Raw genomic sequence first — 21,596 nt, 5'->3', positions numbered from 1 at the left:
CAAAAAAAGCCAGTGTGGTGAACACCTGTAGTCCCAGCAAGTCGGGAGGCTGAGGCAGGAGAATTGCTTGAGCCCAGGAGGTTGAGGCTGCTGTGAGCAGTAATCACACCACTGCACTCCAGCCTGGGTGACAAAGCAAGACCCTATCTGTTAAATAAAATAAAAATAAAAAAAGAATGTGTGTAGTAAGATAGTAGATTAAAATCCAGATGTATCAGTATTTACATTAAATACAGTGAACTAAATGCTTCCATTAAAAGACAAACATTGTCAGTCTAAATAATAAAGCAAATTGCAGTGACCCATCTATATGTTTATTACAAGAAGTGCAAACAGGAGAACTCAGAAAGGTTGAAAGTAGAGAGAAGTGGGAAGAATATTGGACAAACACTAATTTTTTTAGAAGAGGGATAATTTGTTTTAAAAAAAGATTCAATTTACAAAGAAGATATAACCATCTAAAGTCATACGCACCGAAAAACAGACTCAAAATATATAAAGCAACATTTGAGAAAATTACATAAATGGACAAATCGTTTTGGGAAATTTTGACATCTCTCAGTAACCTAGAGAACAAATAGATGAAAATCAATAAGAATCTAGAACATTTGGAGAATTTAACTAGCAAACTTGACCAAATGAGCATATATAGACCCCTGTATGCAATATCTGCAGAGTATTTGCACTCTTTCCAAGTACATACAGAACACTTATAAAGGTTGACTATATACTGGGTTATTAGAAAGTAAGTATGAACATTTTTCAGAAGATGAATTTTTTTTTTCAGTTAAAAGAAAGTTTTTATTAACAAGAAAAGATTTCTTTAAATCATATTTATACTTTAATAATAATACATAGACTAAGATGCTCGATAACACAAGGGTTTCTCTTTTGAACACTTTATTTCCATTTAGTACTCTTAAATATGTTTGCTTGTTGCGTGTTTATATTTTAACAGGTAAAAGTTATGAATTACCAGGTATTTTGCTACCTAACTGCACTGGAAAATGAAAATTTATAGAATTTTATCATTAGATCAGAGTTTTAAAAATCAAAGGATAAGGATTTAAAATCTTTTAACATTAGGGCATTATACCTTTTTCGGAACAAATATAAATTGCAGAAATTATACAAGGCAATTTTTTATCAGATATCAATATTTAACAATGCTTTATTTAGCTGAAATGTTATTTCAGTTGAAAAAACTATCTCCAGTTACAAAAAAAAAATCAGGAACTTTATTGGATTTAATCTGCTTTAGAAATGTCCTAAGAAGCCTTAAATATTTTAAGTAGAAAAAAAAATTTTTAAATAGTATGTTATACTATTACTGTGGTTTATATACATATATTAAATGATCTCTTTTATAGGAAACATGACTGGAAGTTTATCACATTAAACACTGTAAAATTAAAAGCAAGAGCTAATTAACTTTTAGCAAAAGTACTCTGTATGCAACAGTTGCAAATATCAAAGCTATTATTTAGCAGTTAATAATTGCCTGGTATAAAATATAAACAAGGTACATTTACTGGATTGTTTTCAGTTTGCAGCTGCCCTCAAATATCCTAGATAAGGATTTCTCATAAATTAAAGCTGCAGTACAATTCACTTAGTGGTTAGTTAGGCCAATCCTCCCCGCCATTATCCTTGCTCTTCCCCACCACCCCCAACCCCTGCAGTGGCACCATATTATTAAAAACATAAGTACTTGGGGTTTGTGCTTTAGATCAAGACATCATTTGCATAATTTCAAATGATAGACAACTTTTCATGTAAAAATGATGTTTTGTGGTCACAGTTACTTCAAAAAGTAATTGTTTTCAAATAACCTGACATATCATACCTTAGCAATTACAAAACCACGATTTGTACACAGGGCATTTGTAAGGTAGACAAACGTGCACTGTTAAAAGATGTGAACAGCTGTTCTTCTGCTTAAGCTTAGAGTACTGTGAAACTTGGGTAATGACTTTATTTTTTCAATTAGCATAACCAGCCCATGGTACAGCATACTAAATCACAAAGTACAAATCCAAGGAAGGTAATACCTTTGCTAAGTTGCAGGATTTTGGCAAATCAATACAGGTCTCTTTAATATGATAAAACCATATTTTTATGGGAGTCATGTATAACTTTAGTGATAATTTTCACTCCAAAAATATTTAAGTGCCAGCTGATATTATTAAAAACATTATAATGGTTTTTAATAGCAGAGCAAGTTATTTTATACAAATTAATGTATTTTAAACGACACAATATCTCTTTTTAAGTGAACTCACTTATGCAAGCTGTTAAGAGTATCCAGCTGCAGAGCAGTGCATGTCTCGAGGAGGTGGCTTCGCTCAATTGTGGGGTTGGTACAAAGCCAGGGAGAGTTCCACTGTGTTGAAAAGCTTTAAAATTCTATTTTAAGGAGATTCATTGTCAGTACCAATTTCCAAGGACTTCTTTAAAAATTGTTAAATTTTCACGTAAATACTGGAACCCTCAAAATTAGACAATGAATATTCAAACAACGTTCATTTCAGATGATCCCTTATATTTAGAAGCCCTGCATCTTGTTGTTTTGATCAAAAGTCATATAGCCTTACACCAGCTTATTTTTTTAAAAATTCTACTTAAAATGTAGATTTGTCGGGAGACTGAGACAGGAGAATTGGTTGAACCCAGGAGGCGGAGGTTGCAGTGAGCCGAGATTACGCCATTGTACTCCAGCCTGGGCAACAAGAGCAAAACTTGTCAAAAAAATAAATAAATATAGGTTTGTTTTAAATAACAAAATATATAGTCAGCTTGGAGAGACCTGGGGCACCACCCAATATTGTCTACCAAGTTTCATGATAGTTTCTTTGCACATGCTGCTGCTGCCATTGGAGTCCCTGTGCTTTCTCTTGCTGAGGCTGTCAGCTGGAAGATGAAATGATTAAAGTATATTATTTGATCACAATGTAGTTAAGTTAAAAATCAGTAATTTCTTTATAGCAAAACTTACAGGATACAACTAAGGCCATGCTTAGCTATGCAGTATATATTAGAAAAGAAGAAATATTAAAAGATTAGTGACGTCAGAATCCATTTCAAGAAGTTAGGAAAAAAAACAGCAAAGTCCAGAGAGCAGGTGTTAATAAATTAAGAAACCAACATAAAATACAATAAATTAAGATAAAATACAATAAATTAAGATAAAATACAATAAATTAAGAAACCAATGTAAAATACAAAAGAGCAACAGAATCAGAAGTTGATTTCTTAAAAAAGATTAGTAATAGAAATAGTTATATATAAATTAATATAAATTTATATAAATATGGTTATATAATGCACCATTAATATAGTAATATCTACCAAAAGTAAAGTTACCTTTTGTCTCATCAACTTCACTTTTAGGAATCTACTTTGCACCTCCACAAATACAAACCAAAATATGCAGAGATTATGGTATATCCACACAACGAGTACTATAAATTTATTTAAAAGAATGCGTTAATATGGGATACATTTTTAAATGCAAAAAGCAAAGTGCATGGTAGGTATGCAACTTTTGTATAAAAAAGGAGGGAAAGTACAAACGTACATATAAACAAAAGTGTGTCTATATATATGCAGACATAGACCCATGCATGTGAGAAAATTTGTTATATGCTAAATATGGCATTGTAGATCACTGGGGAAAGAATAGGCTATTACATTTTGCTAGGTCAAGTGATTATATGGAAGAAAATAAAATTGGGTTGCTACCTCACCCTACACAGAAGTTAATTTCAGGAATGTTGGAAATTTGAAGAGCCAAACTTCTAGAAGAAAATACAGGAGAATACCTTCATGACTTCTGGGTAGGGGAATGTTTCATAAATAAGACAGAAAAGCACAAACTATAATGTAAAGTTATATATTTTACTTCATTAAAAGTAAAACTTGTACCCTCATGCCAAAGAAAACCCATAAAGAAATGAAAAGATAAGCTGCAGACTGAGAAAAGTCATTTGCAAGGTATATTATTAACAATAGATTGATATCTAGAATATGTAAAGAACTTCAGCAAATCAGCAAGGAAATAAACCAGCAGATCCTCACATTCAGTTTATGGCAGAGGAAATCCCAATAGCCAATAAATATGAAGGATATTCAGATTTATACACTAATCAGGGAAATGTACATTAAAATTGCAATGAGAAAACAAAAAATTAACTGCAATGGAATATCATTTCATAATCATCGTATTAGTTATATTGCAGTATCCTTTAAAATAGCAAATGTATACACCCTTTGATCTACTCTTAGGAAATTGTCTTACAGATACTTAGACACTTAGGAAATAGATTAATGTACTAGAACACTCATTGCTGCATTACTTACAGTAGCAAAATAATGGAAACATCCTGAATGTCCATCATTTTCTATCTTATGTAAGTTATAGAAATTGTTACAGTGGGACACAGAGGCTCCTCTATATGTACTGAAATGGAATTAATTCCAAGATAGAGTAAATGAAAAAAGAGAATAATAACTGTTCCCTTTTGTGTTATTGTGAAAAAAGCAACGTGATGTATGCTTGTACTTTTATGTGCATAGGCTATCTGGGGAGAGGAACAAGGGGACAGACAGATAATGGGTAATCTTTACACTGGACACCTTTTTTGTACTGCTAAAAAAAATTTAACCAGGTGTATGTAGTACGTATTTAAGAAAGTAGTAAATAATTATTACTGTCCCAGTGCAGTGGCTCATGCCTGTAATCCCAGCACTTTGGGAGACCAAAGCAGGAAGATTACTTGAGCCCAGGAGTTGGAGGCTGTTGTGAGCTTTGATTGTGCCACTGCACTCCAGCCTGGGTGGCAGAGTGATACCCTATCTCAAAAATAATCATTGTTACTGTACTTTAAAGCATGGGATCTGGAATTTTACTACCTGGATTTAAATCACAGTGTCCATTATTATTAGCTCTATGAAGTTGCGCAGGTTACTTACCCTTCCTGTATACCATTTTCATCATCTATAATATGGCAACCTTAATATAATACCTATACCTAGCTCATAAAGTTGATGTGATACTTAAATCCAGTTAAACCAGTGAGCACGTTGTTTTGCACATACAGTAAGTACTCAGTATGTGTTAGTTATTTTAGTAGTTTTTAAGTACTACAGAGGTATAATAATATTGGATAGTGTGGTTGCACATATCAGGAAGTGCAAACATCTTTTATAAACTTTGGTTGCTATACACTATTTCAAAAACGTATGGTCTTATATCAGAATAAAACAGAACAAAATTCTCGTAAATGCTGTCCTTCTGAATTTAGCAGCTCTATGGATCAACAAAGTGTGTTGTTGTCTTCTGATACATACTGTTTGTTTTCTTTCTAGAAATGTGAACATAATTTGAGCAAGCCGGAATTTAACCCAACATCAATCAAATTCAAAATCCAGTTGGTTGCTGTGTGAGTATTTTGGGATTGGTGTTTTCAGTTACTGTTTTGAGTTATTTTGGTTTATTCTTCTTCCCCAGTGTGAAGTGTGTTTACTCTTGGCCCTCCAAAAAAATAATAATAATTACATCAAAATCATCTTGACATTCTGTTCCGGTTTAGGTTTTGAATTTAGTTACATGCCACGAAAAACGTTTAAGATAAATAGATTCAGGGGTATTGGGATCAGGGACACAGTGGCCCAGTATGATCTGGAGCAACAAGGTATGTTAATTATTTGGTGGAAAGTTACTAGTCATTGTTACAAATTACAAAGTGTCTGCGTTTGGGAATAATCCTTCAAAAGCTTAAAAAATAATAAAGTATAGCTGATTGAAGAGTATTCCTGTAACAATGTTCATTTTACTTACCTGTGTTATAACACTTCATTGGCTGGAATGAAAGTGATTAAGTTAGTGTTAACTCTCTGGGACTTATGAGTAGGAGAGAATTTTGTGTATAAAAACTACCTATCAGGCTATCTGAATGGTCCTAATTAGAGACAAATACTGCCACTTAAAACTTACCCAGTGTTCATCTAATTAAATGTAAACTTTTCGTGTCTCATCATACTTTTCTAATACATACATTTTTAAAATTACGTGGCAAACAAAAATATTTTCAAAAATTAGGAAAGTATTGTCTAGCTTTGGAGTAAGAGAGCCCTTCTTTTGCAAGACAGGAAACCCAGAAGCCATTAAAGAAAAGAAACACCTTTGACCTTAGCAAAAAGAAATCGTGGTTATAAAAGATGAAATTAAAGCCAGGTGCAGTGGCTCACACTTGTGATCCCAGCGCTTTGGAAGCCTGTCAGGAGGATCACTTGAGCCCATGAGTTGAAGACCAGCCTGGACAACGTAGTAAGACCTCATCTCTACAAAAAAATTTTAAAATGAGCCAGGTGCAGTGGCATGCACCTGTAGACCTAGCTACTTGGGAGGCTGAGGTGAGAGGACCCCTTGAGCCCAGGAAGTCGAGGCTGCAGTGAGCTATGATTGTGCCACAGCACTGCAGCCTAGACAATGGAGCAGGACTCTCTCTCTTAAGGAAAACAATTTTAAAAAGACAAAATTAGCAACAAAGTCCTGAGACAAATAGTAAAGCAAGAAAGAATATTTGGCAGTCGTGACAAACTAAAGTTTAATATCCCGGGCATAGAGAATTCCCAGAAATTGAAAAGATAAAAATAGGGAGGCAGTAAAGAGGAACGTGGAACAAGGGATTTGGACAGGTAGCTTATGGAAGAGGAATTTCAAATGGCCAGAAGATACACTGTATATGGAAAGAAACCAAGACTGGATAGGAAAAGTTTTAAAAAGTAATTAGCATCTAGTACTTATGAGAATGTGGGTAAACACATATTTGCACACATTGTTGGTAGAATCTTGAATTGCTAGTCTTTTTGGAGAGTGGTCTGGAAATATCAAAACAAATTACGTAGACCTTTTAACCCAACAGTACTATTTCAGGAATGTATTCTGTAGAAACAAAAGCACCAATATATAAAGATACATTTCCAAAGATGAGTATTAGAATATTTTAATGGCAAAAAACTGCAAACAGTTTAACCAACAGTTAAATCAGTGTCAAACTGATTAACCATTAACAGGGAAATAGTTGGTTAAATTGAGATAACTTGTACTGTAGAATATTATGCAGCAATTAAAAATAAGTATTAGGAAACAAAAATGTTGGGAAGTGCATGTCTGGTGAGTTAAGAGGAGCTAGGAGGGCCAGGTGGAGGGTCTGTCACTTACTGTTTTTGTCTAAACTTGTTTCCTTCCTCTCTGAAATAGGAATAATGCCGCCTTCTTGGGGTTCTTAAAAAGAATCAAATGAGTAATTATGTTTGCAAATGCCTTGTAACTCAACATAAAACATGTTCACTTTCCTAACTATTCTTATTTAATACATGATTGGTTAGGAATAGAGAAACCTACAGAAATGGCACATGTGAAGTCTGGGATGAACTGCTTTCTTACTTAAGAATTACACTCATTACAGAAACCCTGAATGGCAGCCTGTGCTTAGTATCAGTTTCTTAAGCTTGCTTTGAGAAAAAGTGGTTTTTTTCTGACATCATTTTAGAATTGCCTGGCTCTCTTACTACAGATTCTCTGAGGCCAGGTGTTTGCCTCATGCCTGTAATTTCAACACTTGGGGAGGCCAAGGCAGTAGGATTGCTTGAGTCTTAGGAGTTCAAGCCCATCCTGGCAACATAGTGAGTCCTCATTTGTACAAAAAATCAAAAATTAGCTGAGCGTGGTGGCACACACATGTACTCCCAGCTACTTGGGAGGCTGAGGTGGGACTATCACTTGAGCCTGGGAGGTCGAGGCTATAGTGAATCATGATTGTGCCATTACACTCCAGCCTGGGTGACAGCAAGACCCTGTCTCAAAAAAAAAAAAAAATATATATATATATATACACACACACACACACACACACACACACACACACACACAGATGCTCTGGTATCAAACCTCAGACCTACTGAATTCAAATTCTTAGAAGTGGGGTCCTTACATTTCTTTTTATTGTTGTTGCTTTTGTGTGTGTATGTATTTGTTTTTTTTTTGAGATTCAGGAAGGAAAAAGTTTCTTAAATTCCTGTTAATTTGCTCAGATAATCCTGCTGGTCACCATGAAAAATAGCTCGTTTAAAGTTTAAATATCTGATTCTAAGATGTACCTTTTCCCCCACTTGTAGTGTTTCTGCAATAGATTTTGTATTACGTTAATGTATGCACAATAATTAACATTTATGTGAGCTTTGTTCCTAGCACTTTTCAAAGCATTTTTGCATGTATTCTTCACAATAACCTCAAGTGATAGATACCATTATTTTCCTCATTTTAGAATTGGGAAAACCAAGGCACAAGGAGATAAATATCTTGTCTTAGTCATTACAAAGCAGTATCTTGATATATACATGCTAATCTGGGGCCTGGGCAGTTTAAAATAGAAATATACATAAGATTTCAGAAAGAAGTCATACCAGTTTGGTCTTACGTCTTTTCTTAAGTTCTTACTGTGATGATATGGTTCATTAAAATTATTTTTCTCTGATATGTTCTGATTAACATGAAATCCTTTATGTACTGCACAGCTTTAAAAAATAATAATTTTAAGAGACTCCAGTGAACATTAATGCATTTTTTTATTTATGCATAGCAATTATATTCCAGAAGTGAGAATCATGTCAATTCCCAACCTTCGCTACATGAAGGTTAGTACCTTGCTCATTAACAGGAAGAAAAAGGATTGATCAATGATGTGTGTGTATGTGTATGTGGGTGGCTGTGTGTGTATTTGGCACAGGATCCAGAGAGCAAGGGATAGAAAAGAAGAGAGTTTGGGATAATAAAGACTTTAAATTTATTGACACTGAGATCCTTGACAACAACATCTTTGATGAAAAGTAGGGAGAAGGAGCAGAGTGCACATTATGTCAAGGTGAAATTCTGGGTGGGGAGAATGATGGATCCCACAGGCATCTTTTGTTCTTCTCCAGCCTAGAGATTCTCCTCGATCTCCTGTATGTTGTTTCGGGTACTAGGAATCAGTTAGATTTCCAGATTTCCATACCACAGCCCTTCTCTTCCTTGGAGTCCTCATCTACTCCCCTTTTCCAGACACATGCCCAGTGAATTGTAGAATATTCTGCAGCAACCTCTTTAACTCTTTCCTTTCATGCTGCTCGTGAAAACACAAATGTTTATCATATGGTCCTTCATTTGAAAGATTGGTTTTGCTTATCTAGAGAGAGTACCAAGCAAGGACAAATTATCACAGTTCAAGAAGTCTTAAAAAGTTTTTATAAGGTTGGGCATGGTGGCTTATACCTGTAATCCCAGCACTTTGGGAGGCCAAGATAAGTAGATTGCTTGGGCCCAGGAGGTCAAGACCAGCCTGGTCAACATGGGGAAACCTCATCTCTGCAAAAAATACAAAAAATTTGCCAGGTGTGGTGGCACACACCTGTGGTCCCAGCTACTCAGGAGGCTGAGATGGAAGGATCACCTGAGCCCAGGAGGTCGAGGCTGCAGTGAGCCATGATCACATCACTGCACTCCAGCCGGGGCAACAGAGTGAGACCTTGTCTCAAAAATAAGTAAAAATTTTAAAAAGTTTTTGTAGTCTTGGTGTGCCATTTTTGCTCTGTTAATGCATCTGACTGGCCTGTGACTCCCATGTTTTATTTATGAGGGCCTCCTTTTCAGTCCTTAAATGGCAGCGTGGGTGAGACAAGAGTTAAACAATCACTTAGATAATAAGCATTCCTCGGAATTTCTGGATCTAGTAACTGGCCCTTTCAGTGGAATCTGTCCCATTTCCTTAGTGAAATAGCAACTCCAGAGAGTATTTGGTGTAACGTAGATAATAGAACAGGGATCAGTAAGCACGTAGAGAATACAGTGATGTAGAGGTATAAGTGGGCGTCTTTGCTCAGGAGTAATGGGGGGGAATGGTAATTTTGCAAAATACTTGGTATAGCAGCTAAGAAAGTGGTGAATGTCTGAGAGATGTGTTTGCTATTCTCCAGGAGAGCCAGGTCCTCCTGACTCTTACGAATCCAGTTGAGAACCTCACCCATGTGACTCTGTTGGAGTGTGAGGAGGGGGACGCTGATGATATCAACAGCACTGCTAAGGTAGGAGCATTTTGCCTCAGCCTGACTGACCCTCACTTTCCCTGGAGTGTCCTCATTTGACCTGGCTTAAAAGACTCCACACACTCTCCTTTCCACATCTAGTCAGCACGTTCTTTTGATTCCACCTCCTGAATTTTTTTACTTTATCCTGAAGTACACTGCCCTATTTGAAGGCCTCATCGTTTCTTACCTGGACTGTGACAATAACTTCCTAACTGACCTTGCTATTTTTATACCACCACCTCCATTTCAACCCATTTCTTCTCTGTTGCCACCAGGGTATTGATACTTCTAAAATCTAACTCTTCGCATGCTGGTCATTTAGCATTGCTCTTGACTGAGATGAAGTCCAGATTTTTGGCATAGCATAAGAGCTCCTTAATGACTACTTCTCTCTGTTCATCCAGTGTGATCTTCCTTCAGATCCTCAAATTTAGCATTCCCTGAATCATACATATTAGTGGTTGTGATCCAGACAGATGCAATGGGTTATAAACTTTGATGCTAGAGAATTGTGTATGCTATTCGTTTTACCTAGAATGCCTCCTTCCTATCCTGACTCCTCTAACATACATGCGCCTTCAGTCTCTCAGTCTCATACATTCATTCTTCAACACTTGTGAAGTATCATTTCCTTTTAGAAATGATATGTTTAAAATCATTTAGAAGCTGGTATGCCTCCTCTAGATTCCTCTACCTTACAAGGAGTATACATAACATAGCACTAACTAGGCTTGGCATGGTGGCTCATGCCTGTAATCCTAGCACTTTGGGAGGCCGAGGTGAGTGGAGCACCTTAGGTTAGGAGTTCAAGACCAGCCTGGCCAACATGGTGAAATCCATCTCTACCAAAATACAAAAATTAGCTGGGCGTGATGGCAGGTGCCTGCAAGCCCAGCTACTGGGGAGGCTGAGACGGGAGAATTGCTTGAACCCAGGAGACAGTGGTTGCAGTGAGCCGAGATCGTGTCACTCCACTCCAGCCTGGGCAGCTGAGCGAGACTCCATCTCAGAAAACAACAACAACAACAAAAAAAAAACACTAACTAAATACTGAAGTGGGTGATTTTGACTCTCAGTCTGAGTTGAATGGATGTAATATGGCCTCTTTATATTTTGCTACTTCTAGTACTTGAAATTTTAGAACAAGAGCCTTTCTCTCTAGATCGTCGATTACTGATTCATAATTCAGCTTGATATTTATAATAAAAATGGTTTAAAAGGATGCCTATATCTTTAGTTGTTATTCAAATATTATTAGAGAATTTCTGTCCTCTTTTTCTTTTTTTTTTTTTTTCCTGCTTTTTAATGATTTCACTTACAAGCATCACCTCCAAAGACTTTTTTTTTTTTTTGAGACGGAGTCTTGCTCTGTCGCCCAAGCTGGAGTGCAGTGGCGTGGTCTCGGCTGACTGCAATCTCCGTCTCCCAGGTTCAAGCAATTCTCCTACCTCAGCCTCCCAAGTAGCTGGGATTACAGGTGCCTGCCACCATGCCTGGCTGATTTTTTGTATTTTAGTAGAGACAGGGTTTCACCATGTTGGCCAGGATGGTCTCAATCGCCTGACCTCGTGATCCACCTTCCTTAGCCTCCAAAGGTGCTGCGATTACATGCCTGAGCCACCTCACCTGGCCGCTGCTTTTTTTTAATTAACACTAATAAGCAGCTCCAGTTAAGACAGAGGCAGAAATAAGTACCTGATTCATAAGCACAGCTTGTCTTTATCTCTCTTTATACCTCCCTTCCCACATTTGTATCTATCATTAGAAATTTGATCGACATTGTTAACTGTTAACCTCTGATAGAGCAAAGTTGAGGCCTAATTACAACATAAGTCTGAAGAATGCTAATTGTTTTCCATGACCATAAACACCCAGTATCTCATGTGAGTTTATGTATCAGGTACCAGGAATCAGCTGGCACCATGTCAGAAAACATTGTGTTGGAGCCAGTGTTTCTCCTTTGTGTTGTTCTTAATGATGGACTGTTTCAGATGTATCAAAAAAAAAAAAAAGAATACGGCAAATACCCATTTCTCCCCATCCTCTTAAGAAATAAAACATTAGGGTCAGGTGCAGTGGCTCATGCCTGTAATCCCAGCACTTTGGGAGGCCAAGACAGGTGGATCACGAGGTCAGGAATTCAAAACCAGCCTGGACAATGTGGTGAAACCCCATCTCTACTAAGAATGCAAAAAATCAGCCAGGCGTGGTGATGGGCACCTGTAATCCCAGCTACTTGGGAGGCTGAGGCAGGAGAATCGCTTGAACCCAGGAAGCAGAGGTTGCAGTGTGCCGAGATTACGCCATTGCACTCTAGCCGGAGCGACAGTGCAAGACTCTGTCTCTAAAAAATAATTAAATAAAACATTAAAGACACAATTGAAGCCCCCATGTTCTCCCCAGTTCCTCACTGCAGACCCCATGAAGTAAGTAAGTACTTACTTTCTCTTAAAACCTTTGTTCTTATAAACTCCATATAAGTAGTATATATGTTTCCTGAAACTTGCTGTATGTTTCCATTTGTCTAAATCAGTGTCATACTTTGCTATATTCTGTCACACTGGTCCCTTCTCAGGCAGGCCTCTCTGTGTTGCTCTCCAGGTGGTGGTGCCTCCCAAAGAGCTCATTTTAGCTGGCAAGGATGCAGCAGCAGAGTACGACGAGTTGGCAGAACCTCAAGACTTTCAGGACGATCCCGAGTGAGTGATCTTTTTGTGATCCCCATACCACAATTGGCTGATACAGAATGCCCACTTATATATCCAATTTTCTTGTCTGGATGTTTTTAAATTACTTTTTTCTTCCTGTTTCTAAAAATAATTATTGTAGAAAATTGGGGAAATATATATAAGACCATGAAGAAGAAAATAAAATTATCCCACCACCAGAGATAAACAGCATTAACATTTTGGCATTTGTCCTTCCAAATATTTCTCCCCTCATTGGGATCATTCTATAGATACAGTTTTTTAGCCTTTTTCACTTGAATATATTTTCCCATGTTAATTTTAAAAAAATTTTAAGTATATGATTTTAATGGTTGTGGACAGGATACAATATTCTGTCCCTATAGATTTATCATTGGGTTTGTTCCACACCCCCACCCCCTTGGAGTAATTAATAGATTTTACTCTCTCATACCTAATAACTGAAAAGAACCAAACCTTCCGCTAACTGGGAACTGTGACCATCAGAGAATTCAGTCTATAGTCTGACTGATTTCAGTGATTTGAACAGAGAATTTAATATAAAGAATTATTCACTTGTGTAACTTAAAAAGTGAAAAAGAACACTAAAGTAGCAATTTGATGCTACTTCATGGGCATAAAATTTCAAAGATAGCTATTTTATGAGCCAGCTACCACCCCTTGGGTGGAGGGAACAAAGGGAAATAGTTAGAATTATTAAAATTTAGAACTTAAAGAAGGAGCTCCATGTAGCTGAAACTCGGGCCTCCAGTGAGCTGAAGGGGAACACTGCTTGCCTGGTCCTGGCATCTCATGATGGCAAAGGAGGGGTGGCGTGATTATACGAAAACTGGAAAACTTCAGCTGCTTACTGCCACTTCCTCCTGGGTAAAGAAGCATTACTGGGCTGGGCATGGTGGCTCACCCCTATAATCTCAACACTTTGGGAGGCTGAGGCAAAAGGATTGCTTTAGCCCAGGAGTTTGAAACCAGCCTAGGAATATAGTAAGACCCCGTCTCTACAGAAAAATTTTAAAAATAGCCAGGTGTAGCAGCGCATGCTTGTAGTCCCAGCTACTCAGGATACCAGGGCGGGAGAATCAGCTGAGCCCGGGAGGCAGAGGTTGTAGTGAGCCGTGATTGTGCCACTGCACTCCAGCCTGGGCAACAGAGTGATACCCTGTCTCAAAAAAAAAAAAAAAGGCCTTTTTGGAGTGATGGCCACAGGGAACAGGGACCACAAGCAAACAGGAATCTCTAAAGGAAGAGCAAGAAAGACCCTTCCTCCTCTAGACTTCTAGTCTCCCTTTAGAGCCCACTACTGACAGAACCTGACAAAGAGCCAGCCAACCCAGCAGATACGGTCTGAGCAGAATCCTGTGTCACACAGCAAAACAGAGAGAGGTGCGATTGGAACTGAAAAACAATAGCTTAATAAACTGGCACAGGGAACATTTATGGTCTTTGTTTCGTTTTTTGAGATGGAGTCTCACTCTGTCCCCCAGGCTGAAATGCAATGGCGTGATCTCCTGCTCACTACAACCTCCACCTCCCGAGTTCAAGCAATTCTTCTGCCTCAGCCTACTGAGGAGCTTGGATTACAGGCGAGCGCCACCATGCCTGGCCAATTTTTGTATTTTTAGTAGAGATGGAGTTTTGCCATGTTGTCCAGGCTGGTCTCAATCTCCTGACCTGAAGTGATCCACCCGCCTTGGTCTCCCAAAATGCCAGGATTACAGGCATGAGCCAACATGCCTGGCCCATTTGTGGTTTTTTGACCGAATGATCAAAAGCTTTCTCAACAAGATATTAGAAGAGATAACATAAGGTGGGTTAGAAAAATAAAGTGAAGCCAAGTGCTGTGTCTCACGCCTGTAATCCCAGCACTTTGGGAGGCTGAGGCGGGCAGATCACTTGAGGTTAGGAGTTCGAGACCAGCCTGGCCAACATGGCGAAATCCTGTCTCTACTGAAAATAACGAAAATTAGCCAGGTGTGGTGGCACGCACCTGTAATTCCAGCTACCCGGGAGGCTGAGATGGGAGAATTGCTTGAACCCTGGAGGCGGGGGTTGCAGTGAGCTGAGATCGCACCACTGCACTCCAGCCTGAACAGCAGAGCCAGACTCCATCTCAAAAAAAAAAAAAAGAAAAGAAAAAGAAAAAGAAAGTGAAGGCAAAGGTGAGATTAGTGATTACCAAACGTGGGTTAACTCCAAAAAGCACCAGGTCAAGTGTTGTTTTGTTTTGCTGTTCGATAGCATTCCAGACCCCAACCCCAGAGGATTTTTTTAGCAGGTCTAGCTAGAGACCAGAAATCCAAATTTGTTTTGGAAAAGCTTCCCAGGTATCAGTGGTTGCCTGGGAAATTAAGGATAAAAAGAAAGACTGACGTTTTCCTTTTTACCACTTTAAACTGTTTGAATTTTTTTTTATGTGACTCATACAAATCAAAGGTTTGGTTAGTTACTGTAATACAAAATATACTGAGTTGTACAATACAAAATGTGTTCTCTGAAATCCTTGCTTTATGTGGGTCCTTAAATTAATTAGGTACAGAAATTTGTTAAGCCAAGATATATTTCTGGAATGATTGTCTGAGATATCAGATTTTCGCCTGATTACATGATAGAGTAATTAAAAACTGAAATTAATTATATTTTACATTAGAATTAATAGAACTTTCAGATTCTGTAAATATGTAATCCCAGTAACCTTTCTTAGAGTAACTGAGTATCATTTGGATAGTAGACAAATTCTGTTTATTTCATTGCCCTTTTACTTTCAGAAACTACGTTATTAAAGCACAAACTTTATGCACAAATGAGGGGAAATTGAAATGGAAACCTCAATGAAGAGACATTTTTATGCTAAATTTCCTAATTACATAAGTTATTTACAAAAACACTCTTGATTTATGGTGTTCCAAATTTCCCTTAAAGCATTGAGTTACTAAAACTTTCCACAGTATGGCCAGGCATGGTGGCTCATGCCTATAATCACAGCACTTTGGGAGGCCGAGGCAGAAGGATCGTTTGAGCTTAGGAGGTCAAGGCTACCATGAACTATGATTGTGCCACTGCTCTCCAGCCTGGGTGACAGAACAAAACCTTGTCTCTAAAATATAAAAATAAGGCCAGGCACGGTGGCTCACGCCTGTGATATACCAGCATTTTGGGAGGCCGAGGCGGGTGGATCACCTGAGGTCAGGAGTTTGAGACCAGCCTGACCAATATGGTGAAACCCCATCTCTACTGAAATTACAAAAATTAGGCAGGCGCGGTGGTGTGCGCCTGTGGTCCCAGCTACTCAGGAGGTCGAGGCAGGAGAATCACTGGAACCGAGGAGGTGGAGGTTGCGGTGAGCTGAGATCACGCCACTGCACTCCAGCCTGGTTGACAGAGCGAGACTCCATCTTGAAAATATAAAATATAAAATAAAAAATAAAAAAATAACTTTCCATGGTATGAGTCTATGTTCTTTAGAAATATTACCACATTTGCACAGAGGTGAATGTAAAGGGATGTTTGCAGCACCATTGTTTATAATAGAGAACAATTGGCAGCAACCTCAGTATGTGCCAGTTATGGTAAACACATAATTGAATAGTATGCAACCATTACATAGAATGTAGACGATCTGTATATACCAGCATCAAAAGATGTTTTTGATAAACAGAGTAAAACAAGCAGTTATGGAATAGTGTGTACCATCTGCATTGGTTAGAAAAGCAGAAAAGTATAAGCTCATAGAAAAATATATGGCCGATGTGTTGGCTCATGCCTGTGATCCCAGCACTTTGGGAAGCCAAGGCAAACAGATCACTTGAGCCCTGGTGTTCGAGACCAGCCTGGGCAACATAACAAAACCCCATCTCCACCAAAAATACATATTAATATATAAAGCTAGCCAGGTGTGGTGGTGCATGCCTGTAGTCCCAGCTACTCGGGAGGCTGAGATGGGAGAATTACTTGAGCCCGTGAAACAGGTTGCAGTGACCCAAGATGGAGCCATTGCACTCCAGCCTGGGTGACAGAGCGAGACTGTGTCTCAAAAAAAAAAAAAAAAAAACTTGGTAGGTTAAGAACAAAGTGTTTATAGGTCTTCTGTGTGTGCTGAAGGAAAGAATAAGGTGAAAGACTTCTACTGTAAGTCTTAGTGGTTTGGCTGATTTTTTATCTGCCTAATACTTGCTTTTTTTTCTTTCCATAGCATTATAGCCTTCAGAAAGGCCAACAAAGTGGGTATTTTCATCAAAGTTACACCACAGCGTGAGGAGGGTGAAGTGACCGTATGCTTCAAGATGAAGCACGATTTTAAAAACCTGGCAGCCCCCATTCGCCCCATTGAAGAAAGTGACCAGGGAACAGAAGTCATCTGGCTCACCCAGCATGTGGAACTTAGCTTGGGCCCGCTTCTTCCTTAAAAGGTTCCATTGGAGGGCAGATCCCAAAGGACAGTATCACCATAAACCTGCGTTAAAATGCGGAAGCTGCTGCTTCATTAGGCCTTGTTTATAACGATGTACCCATGCACTACGGAATTCTATTGCTAAGAAAGTGGGAGCATAGGCAAGACATTGGGAACACAGGGTAGCTGCTATTGCTCTTGCTCTCACCTCTGTTGACACCAGTAGGTCTGTGTCTCCCTCACTGAGCCCTGCACATTGAATAACAGCAGCATAATTCCATCTAGGAAAGGGGATGGGGGTTCCTTGGAGTGGCATTGTATTTACCACCTGAGAAACTGACTGTACTGTCTCTTGATCTGATCTCACTAAGGATCACAATGTCACAGATGAAACAATAACCCAAAGGTGGACCTGCTGTTAATGATGCAACATTGGTCACAGTGTACCAACTGCTTTCTGCATTCCATTAAATATCATCTAACAGTCTAAAACATATCCCTTCACTTGCCATAGTGGCTGCCATTTTGCTATAGATTTCCATATAACCAAAAAATTGAATTGTCACATTATCTTTAGTATTGTGATGATTGGAAAAACCTATGAAGTTGTTAAGGCACTATCCTTTGCCCCCTTTTTCTAAGTGAATATGGGACACTTATTAGTTGTTCTTAATTTTTTTTTCCCAATAAAATATGGATCTTTTAAGAAGAATTTGAGAAGCAAGCAATTACATGTCATGTCAAGGGGGTAGCAAATTCCATTCGTTTTCAATATTGCCACAATACCCAGGGATTAATGCTGCCACAGGGGGGCAATCTCTATTTGTCTTACTTCCCACCCCTTCCCTGTTCTGCCTCTGTAACTCAGTTAAGTTGTTCTGTTTGGGACCTGGAAAAGAACCCAAAGAAAACCTGAGTGGACAGGTTCATTTCTGGAATGCAGAAAACATTTTAAAGGTTAGATTTTTAGCATATTCTCAACTAGCATTCTTTCCAGTGAGTTGAGGGGGAAATTAACTAGTATAATCTCTTGAATCCAAAACTGGATATTAAGAACTTTCCCCCTTACTAAGTTTAAGACTTTTGTCATATGGTGAGTCAGATAAGACCATTTTGATTGTAAACCATAAAATAGTTCAGCAAGTAGCCCACAATTCCGGCCTAACAGCAGACATGCTGTTTTCACTTGGTATCCTGGAGTTGGGTTGCTAACCTTAATTTCTATGATGTTTTCTAAAATGAAACTTGACAAAGTAGACCACCAGCTGCACCGTGTTTTCTGTAAAAGTATTGTTAGTAAGTGGCCAAGAGACTTGAGGAAAATACAGATTTTTTGTTTACCTTGGTCTTGTTTCAAGTCTTAAAAAATTAAAGTTACATTACAATGTAGAATACAGATGGGACATAGTCCTTGTAAGCTTCCCTTGAAAATGTTTTAAATATTTAGGAAGCTTTTAAAAGACACTAAATTGTACTCTAAAAGACACTAAATTGTACTAGTTGTACAAAGATCAAGCCAATTTTATGAAACAGTCCCACAGAGTAATAATATATGTGATGCAGTGTGAGAAAGAAAATACTCATCTCTAACATGATGGTAATAATAAGGTTTAGCCTCTTAGGAGTTGGAGCAGGGGGATGGGTAATTACAAATTTGCAAACTATAGAAAGAGTTTCATTTTTTTTGTGACCCCACGGAGTCTCAAATTTTTATTTCACTACCTGCTAGAGACTACTGTGAAATCACTGCTCCGTATTTGCCAGTGGAGGAAATGGGCATCAGAGTAGAGAATACTTCATATGTTTACACATTTGCATAGACTACACACACATCATGCGTTTATGGCAGGCAGCTGGCATTTGTTCCCAAAAATAATAATGTTGAAGTATGGGTGGCATCATTCGCATATACAGAAACACAAAACACTTCGATCGTAAACTTGTTTCTTCAGAAGCCAAACTAACTTGCAGAATAGTAGAGCCACTGGTTTAATGTTTCCTCAAGATAGGTTTTAGTGCAAGCTAGTATTCTGTGTGTCCGTAGAAATGGTTCAACACCTGCAGCTGGTGAATTAGGAATTGTATTTGTTGCCTTTTTTATATTAGATGAGGTGCAAACATTTTAATGCTAGTCAGTATGCACCATCACAGGAAAGTTAGATCCCATTAGCACTTGAAACTACACTTTGGGAAACTTAGGCTGTTAATTTGGATTTGTTATTTGATTCACCTACTGACCTTTTCTTTTGTTTGAAATGCTTATCAGCATAATGAGCTAGGTGTCGTGCGTATTTGTGAAGAAACATCCTTTTTGGTCCCTTTTGGGACAGAGAGGTACTCCTTGATCTTTATGAATGACAGGTTACTGTTTTGCCTTATTGCTTAACTTAATGTAGTGAAATAAAGCAGACAAAGCTTGAGCGTGTCTTTTGTTTGCTCTCATGTATATACTATGTAGCATGGCTCAGAACCAAAAGACAGGCGTGGAGTTAAGAGAGTTGGCTAAGAGAGTTGGTGGGGCATGTTTCCTTCCACTCCTTTAAATGAAGTAATCTAAAGTCTCTTAGCAGGTTAGTTCACCATAATATATAAGTAGATGTTGCTTTGAGCTTCTTATATACATATTCGCAGAACCATTATATAAATGTGCTTAGACCTCTACCAGTTTTCATCTTGGGTCATTGCTTCTAAAGATATCCTTTGCAATATACACAGTGGTCTGCCTCCACCAGTGGCCACTCATCCGCCTTCATCTGTACCTTCATAACTCTTCCTTCCCTCCTCTTACTTAGATGAGTTATTCATACTCTTCCTGTCTGAACCCATCCCCACCTCTTAACACTCAAGCTCATCCTCTTACCTATTCACAGACAGCATCGGCAGCTCTCCCCTTCCCTTTTCCATTAGCATGTGATTTCTCTCATCTTAAGAAAGAAATTGGCCTCACTCTCCTCTTCAGCTGCCACTCCATTTCCCTACTCCCTTTACAGCAAAACTCTAACTCTGGCTGGGCACGATCGCTCACACCTGTAATCCCAGCGCTTTAGGAGGCCGAAGCGAGAGGATCATTTGAGGCCAGGAGTTTGAGACAAGATTGAGACCTTGTCTCTGTTTAAGTAAAAGTTTTTTTAAAAAAAACAAAAACACCCTAATTCGACCTTCCAGTTCTGTCATTCTCACCTGAACCCATTCCAGTTAGACTGTCACCGCCACCACTTGGTCAAAACTGCTCTTGTCAAGGTCACCAGCAATCGCCACACTTAAATACGGGGTCAGTTCTCAGTCCTTAACTATGCAATTTTTCAGTAGATCTGACAGTTTCTCTCTCCCTTCTTGAAAGGCTTTACTTGGTTTCCAGAACACAACACTCCTGGTTTTAAGGCAGAGCAGAGACCCCCTCTTAGGAGGCTTGTGGGCCCCTCCACGCATGGAAATAAAAGAAAATCTTGAGTTCCTTCAAGGGGATTCTAGGCACTTAGCTAGCCCAGATAAGTTAATGAGCAACTTGATAAGTAAGAAAGTAATAGTAGCTGAAAACAATAGCCAAGGAAGTCAGAGATGTTTTGTTCCCTATAGAAACTAAGGGTAACATCAGATATGTCCCCAACTTTTCAGAAACCTGCACTCTCACCAAACAGATTTAAACCTCAGATAAGGGGAAACAACTGAACTCTGACCACTGTTCATTGTTCTGAGTTGCTTCCTGAGGGGCCTGGAGGAAGTCATGCCCACCTGCCAGAGCTAACATTCTTTTCTGTGGATCCCAAGTTTAGACAGCTTCACTGCCTCAACCAATCATAAATCAAAAAGTCTTTGAATCCACCTAAGACCTTTGAGCCCACCCCCCATCCCAGCTTTGAGATGTCCCACCGTTTTAGATCAAACCAATGTATAGTCTCTATGTATTGATTTATGACTTTGCCTGTAACCTCTCTCTTTCCCTGCCTTTAAAAGCCCATACCTTTAAGCCATCTGAGAGTTCGGGTCTTAAGCATGGTCTGTGCAATTCTCCTTGCATGGTGCCCTGAAATAAAATGCCTCACTTTTCTCTTGCTACTAGCCTGATGTCAGTGACTTTGCGGCACTGGGTGAGCAGACCCCAGTTTCGTTCAGTAACAGTTTTCTGTCTACCCTGCTAGAAAGTTTTCTTCCGTATTCTTTGCTAGTTCTTTCCCATCTTCCCAACCTTACAGTATACCAAATCTCATTTCTCACGCTTCTTTCCTCTTTACACTCATTTAATGATCTTGCCCAGTTTTGGGGGGCAAGAATGCTGAGAAAAGGTGTATTCCCAAGGCCAACACATAGGGCCTGCTGAAGACTGAGGCTGAATTGAATTAGAGCAACAGAGAACCCCTTTACTTCTCCCCAAC

The 21,596-nt window shown here is 38.7% G+C and overlaps 1 protein-coding gene across 4 annotated transcripts in view; it reads left to right on the top strand.

Moving 5' to 3' along the window:
• The window catches only part of DCTN4 (dynactin subunit 4), a 44,606-nt gene extending 24,963 nt beyond the window's left edge, over positions 1–19,643 (top strand). For 3 of the 4 annotated variants that reach the window (XM_003900378.4, XM_003900377.5, XM_003900379.5), the window contains 5 exons: positions 5,368–5,441; positions 8,646–8,700; positions 10,018–10,125; positions 12,730–12,827; positions 17,026–19,643. In XM_003900378.4, coding sequence (XP_003900427.1) covers positions 5,368–5,441; positions 8,646–8,700; positions 10,018–10,125; positions 12,730–12,827; positions 17,026–17,239 — 549 coding nt within the window. In that variant the 3' untranslated portion in view covers positions 17,240–19,643. The remainder of the gene's footprint in view (positions 1–5,367; positions 5,442–8,645; positions 8,701–10,017; positions 10,126–12,729; positions 12,828–17,025) is intronic. The other variant, XM_009209414.4, reaches the window with a different exon arrangement.
• The last annotated feature ends 1,953 nt before the right edge of the window (positions 19,644–21,596 follow it).

Source organism: Papio anubis, chromosome 5 (assembly GCF_008728515.1).
Source record: "Papio anubis isolate 15944 chromosome 5, Panubis1.0, whole genome shotgun sequence".
Taxonomy (NCBI): domain Eukaryota; kingdom Metazoa; phylum Chordata; class Mammalia; order Primates; family Cercopithecidae; genus Papio; species Papio anubis.
This window is presented reverse-complemented; position numbering and strand designations above follow the sequence as displayed.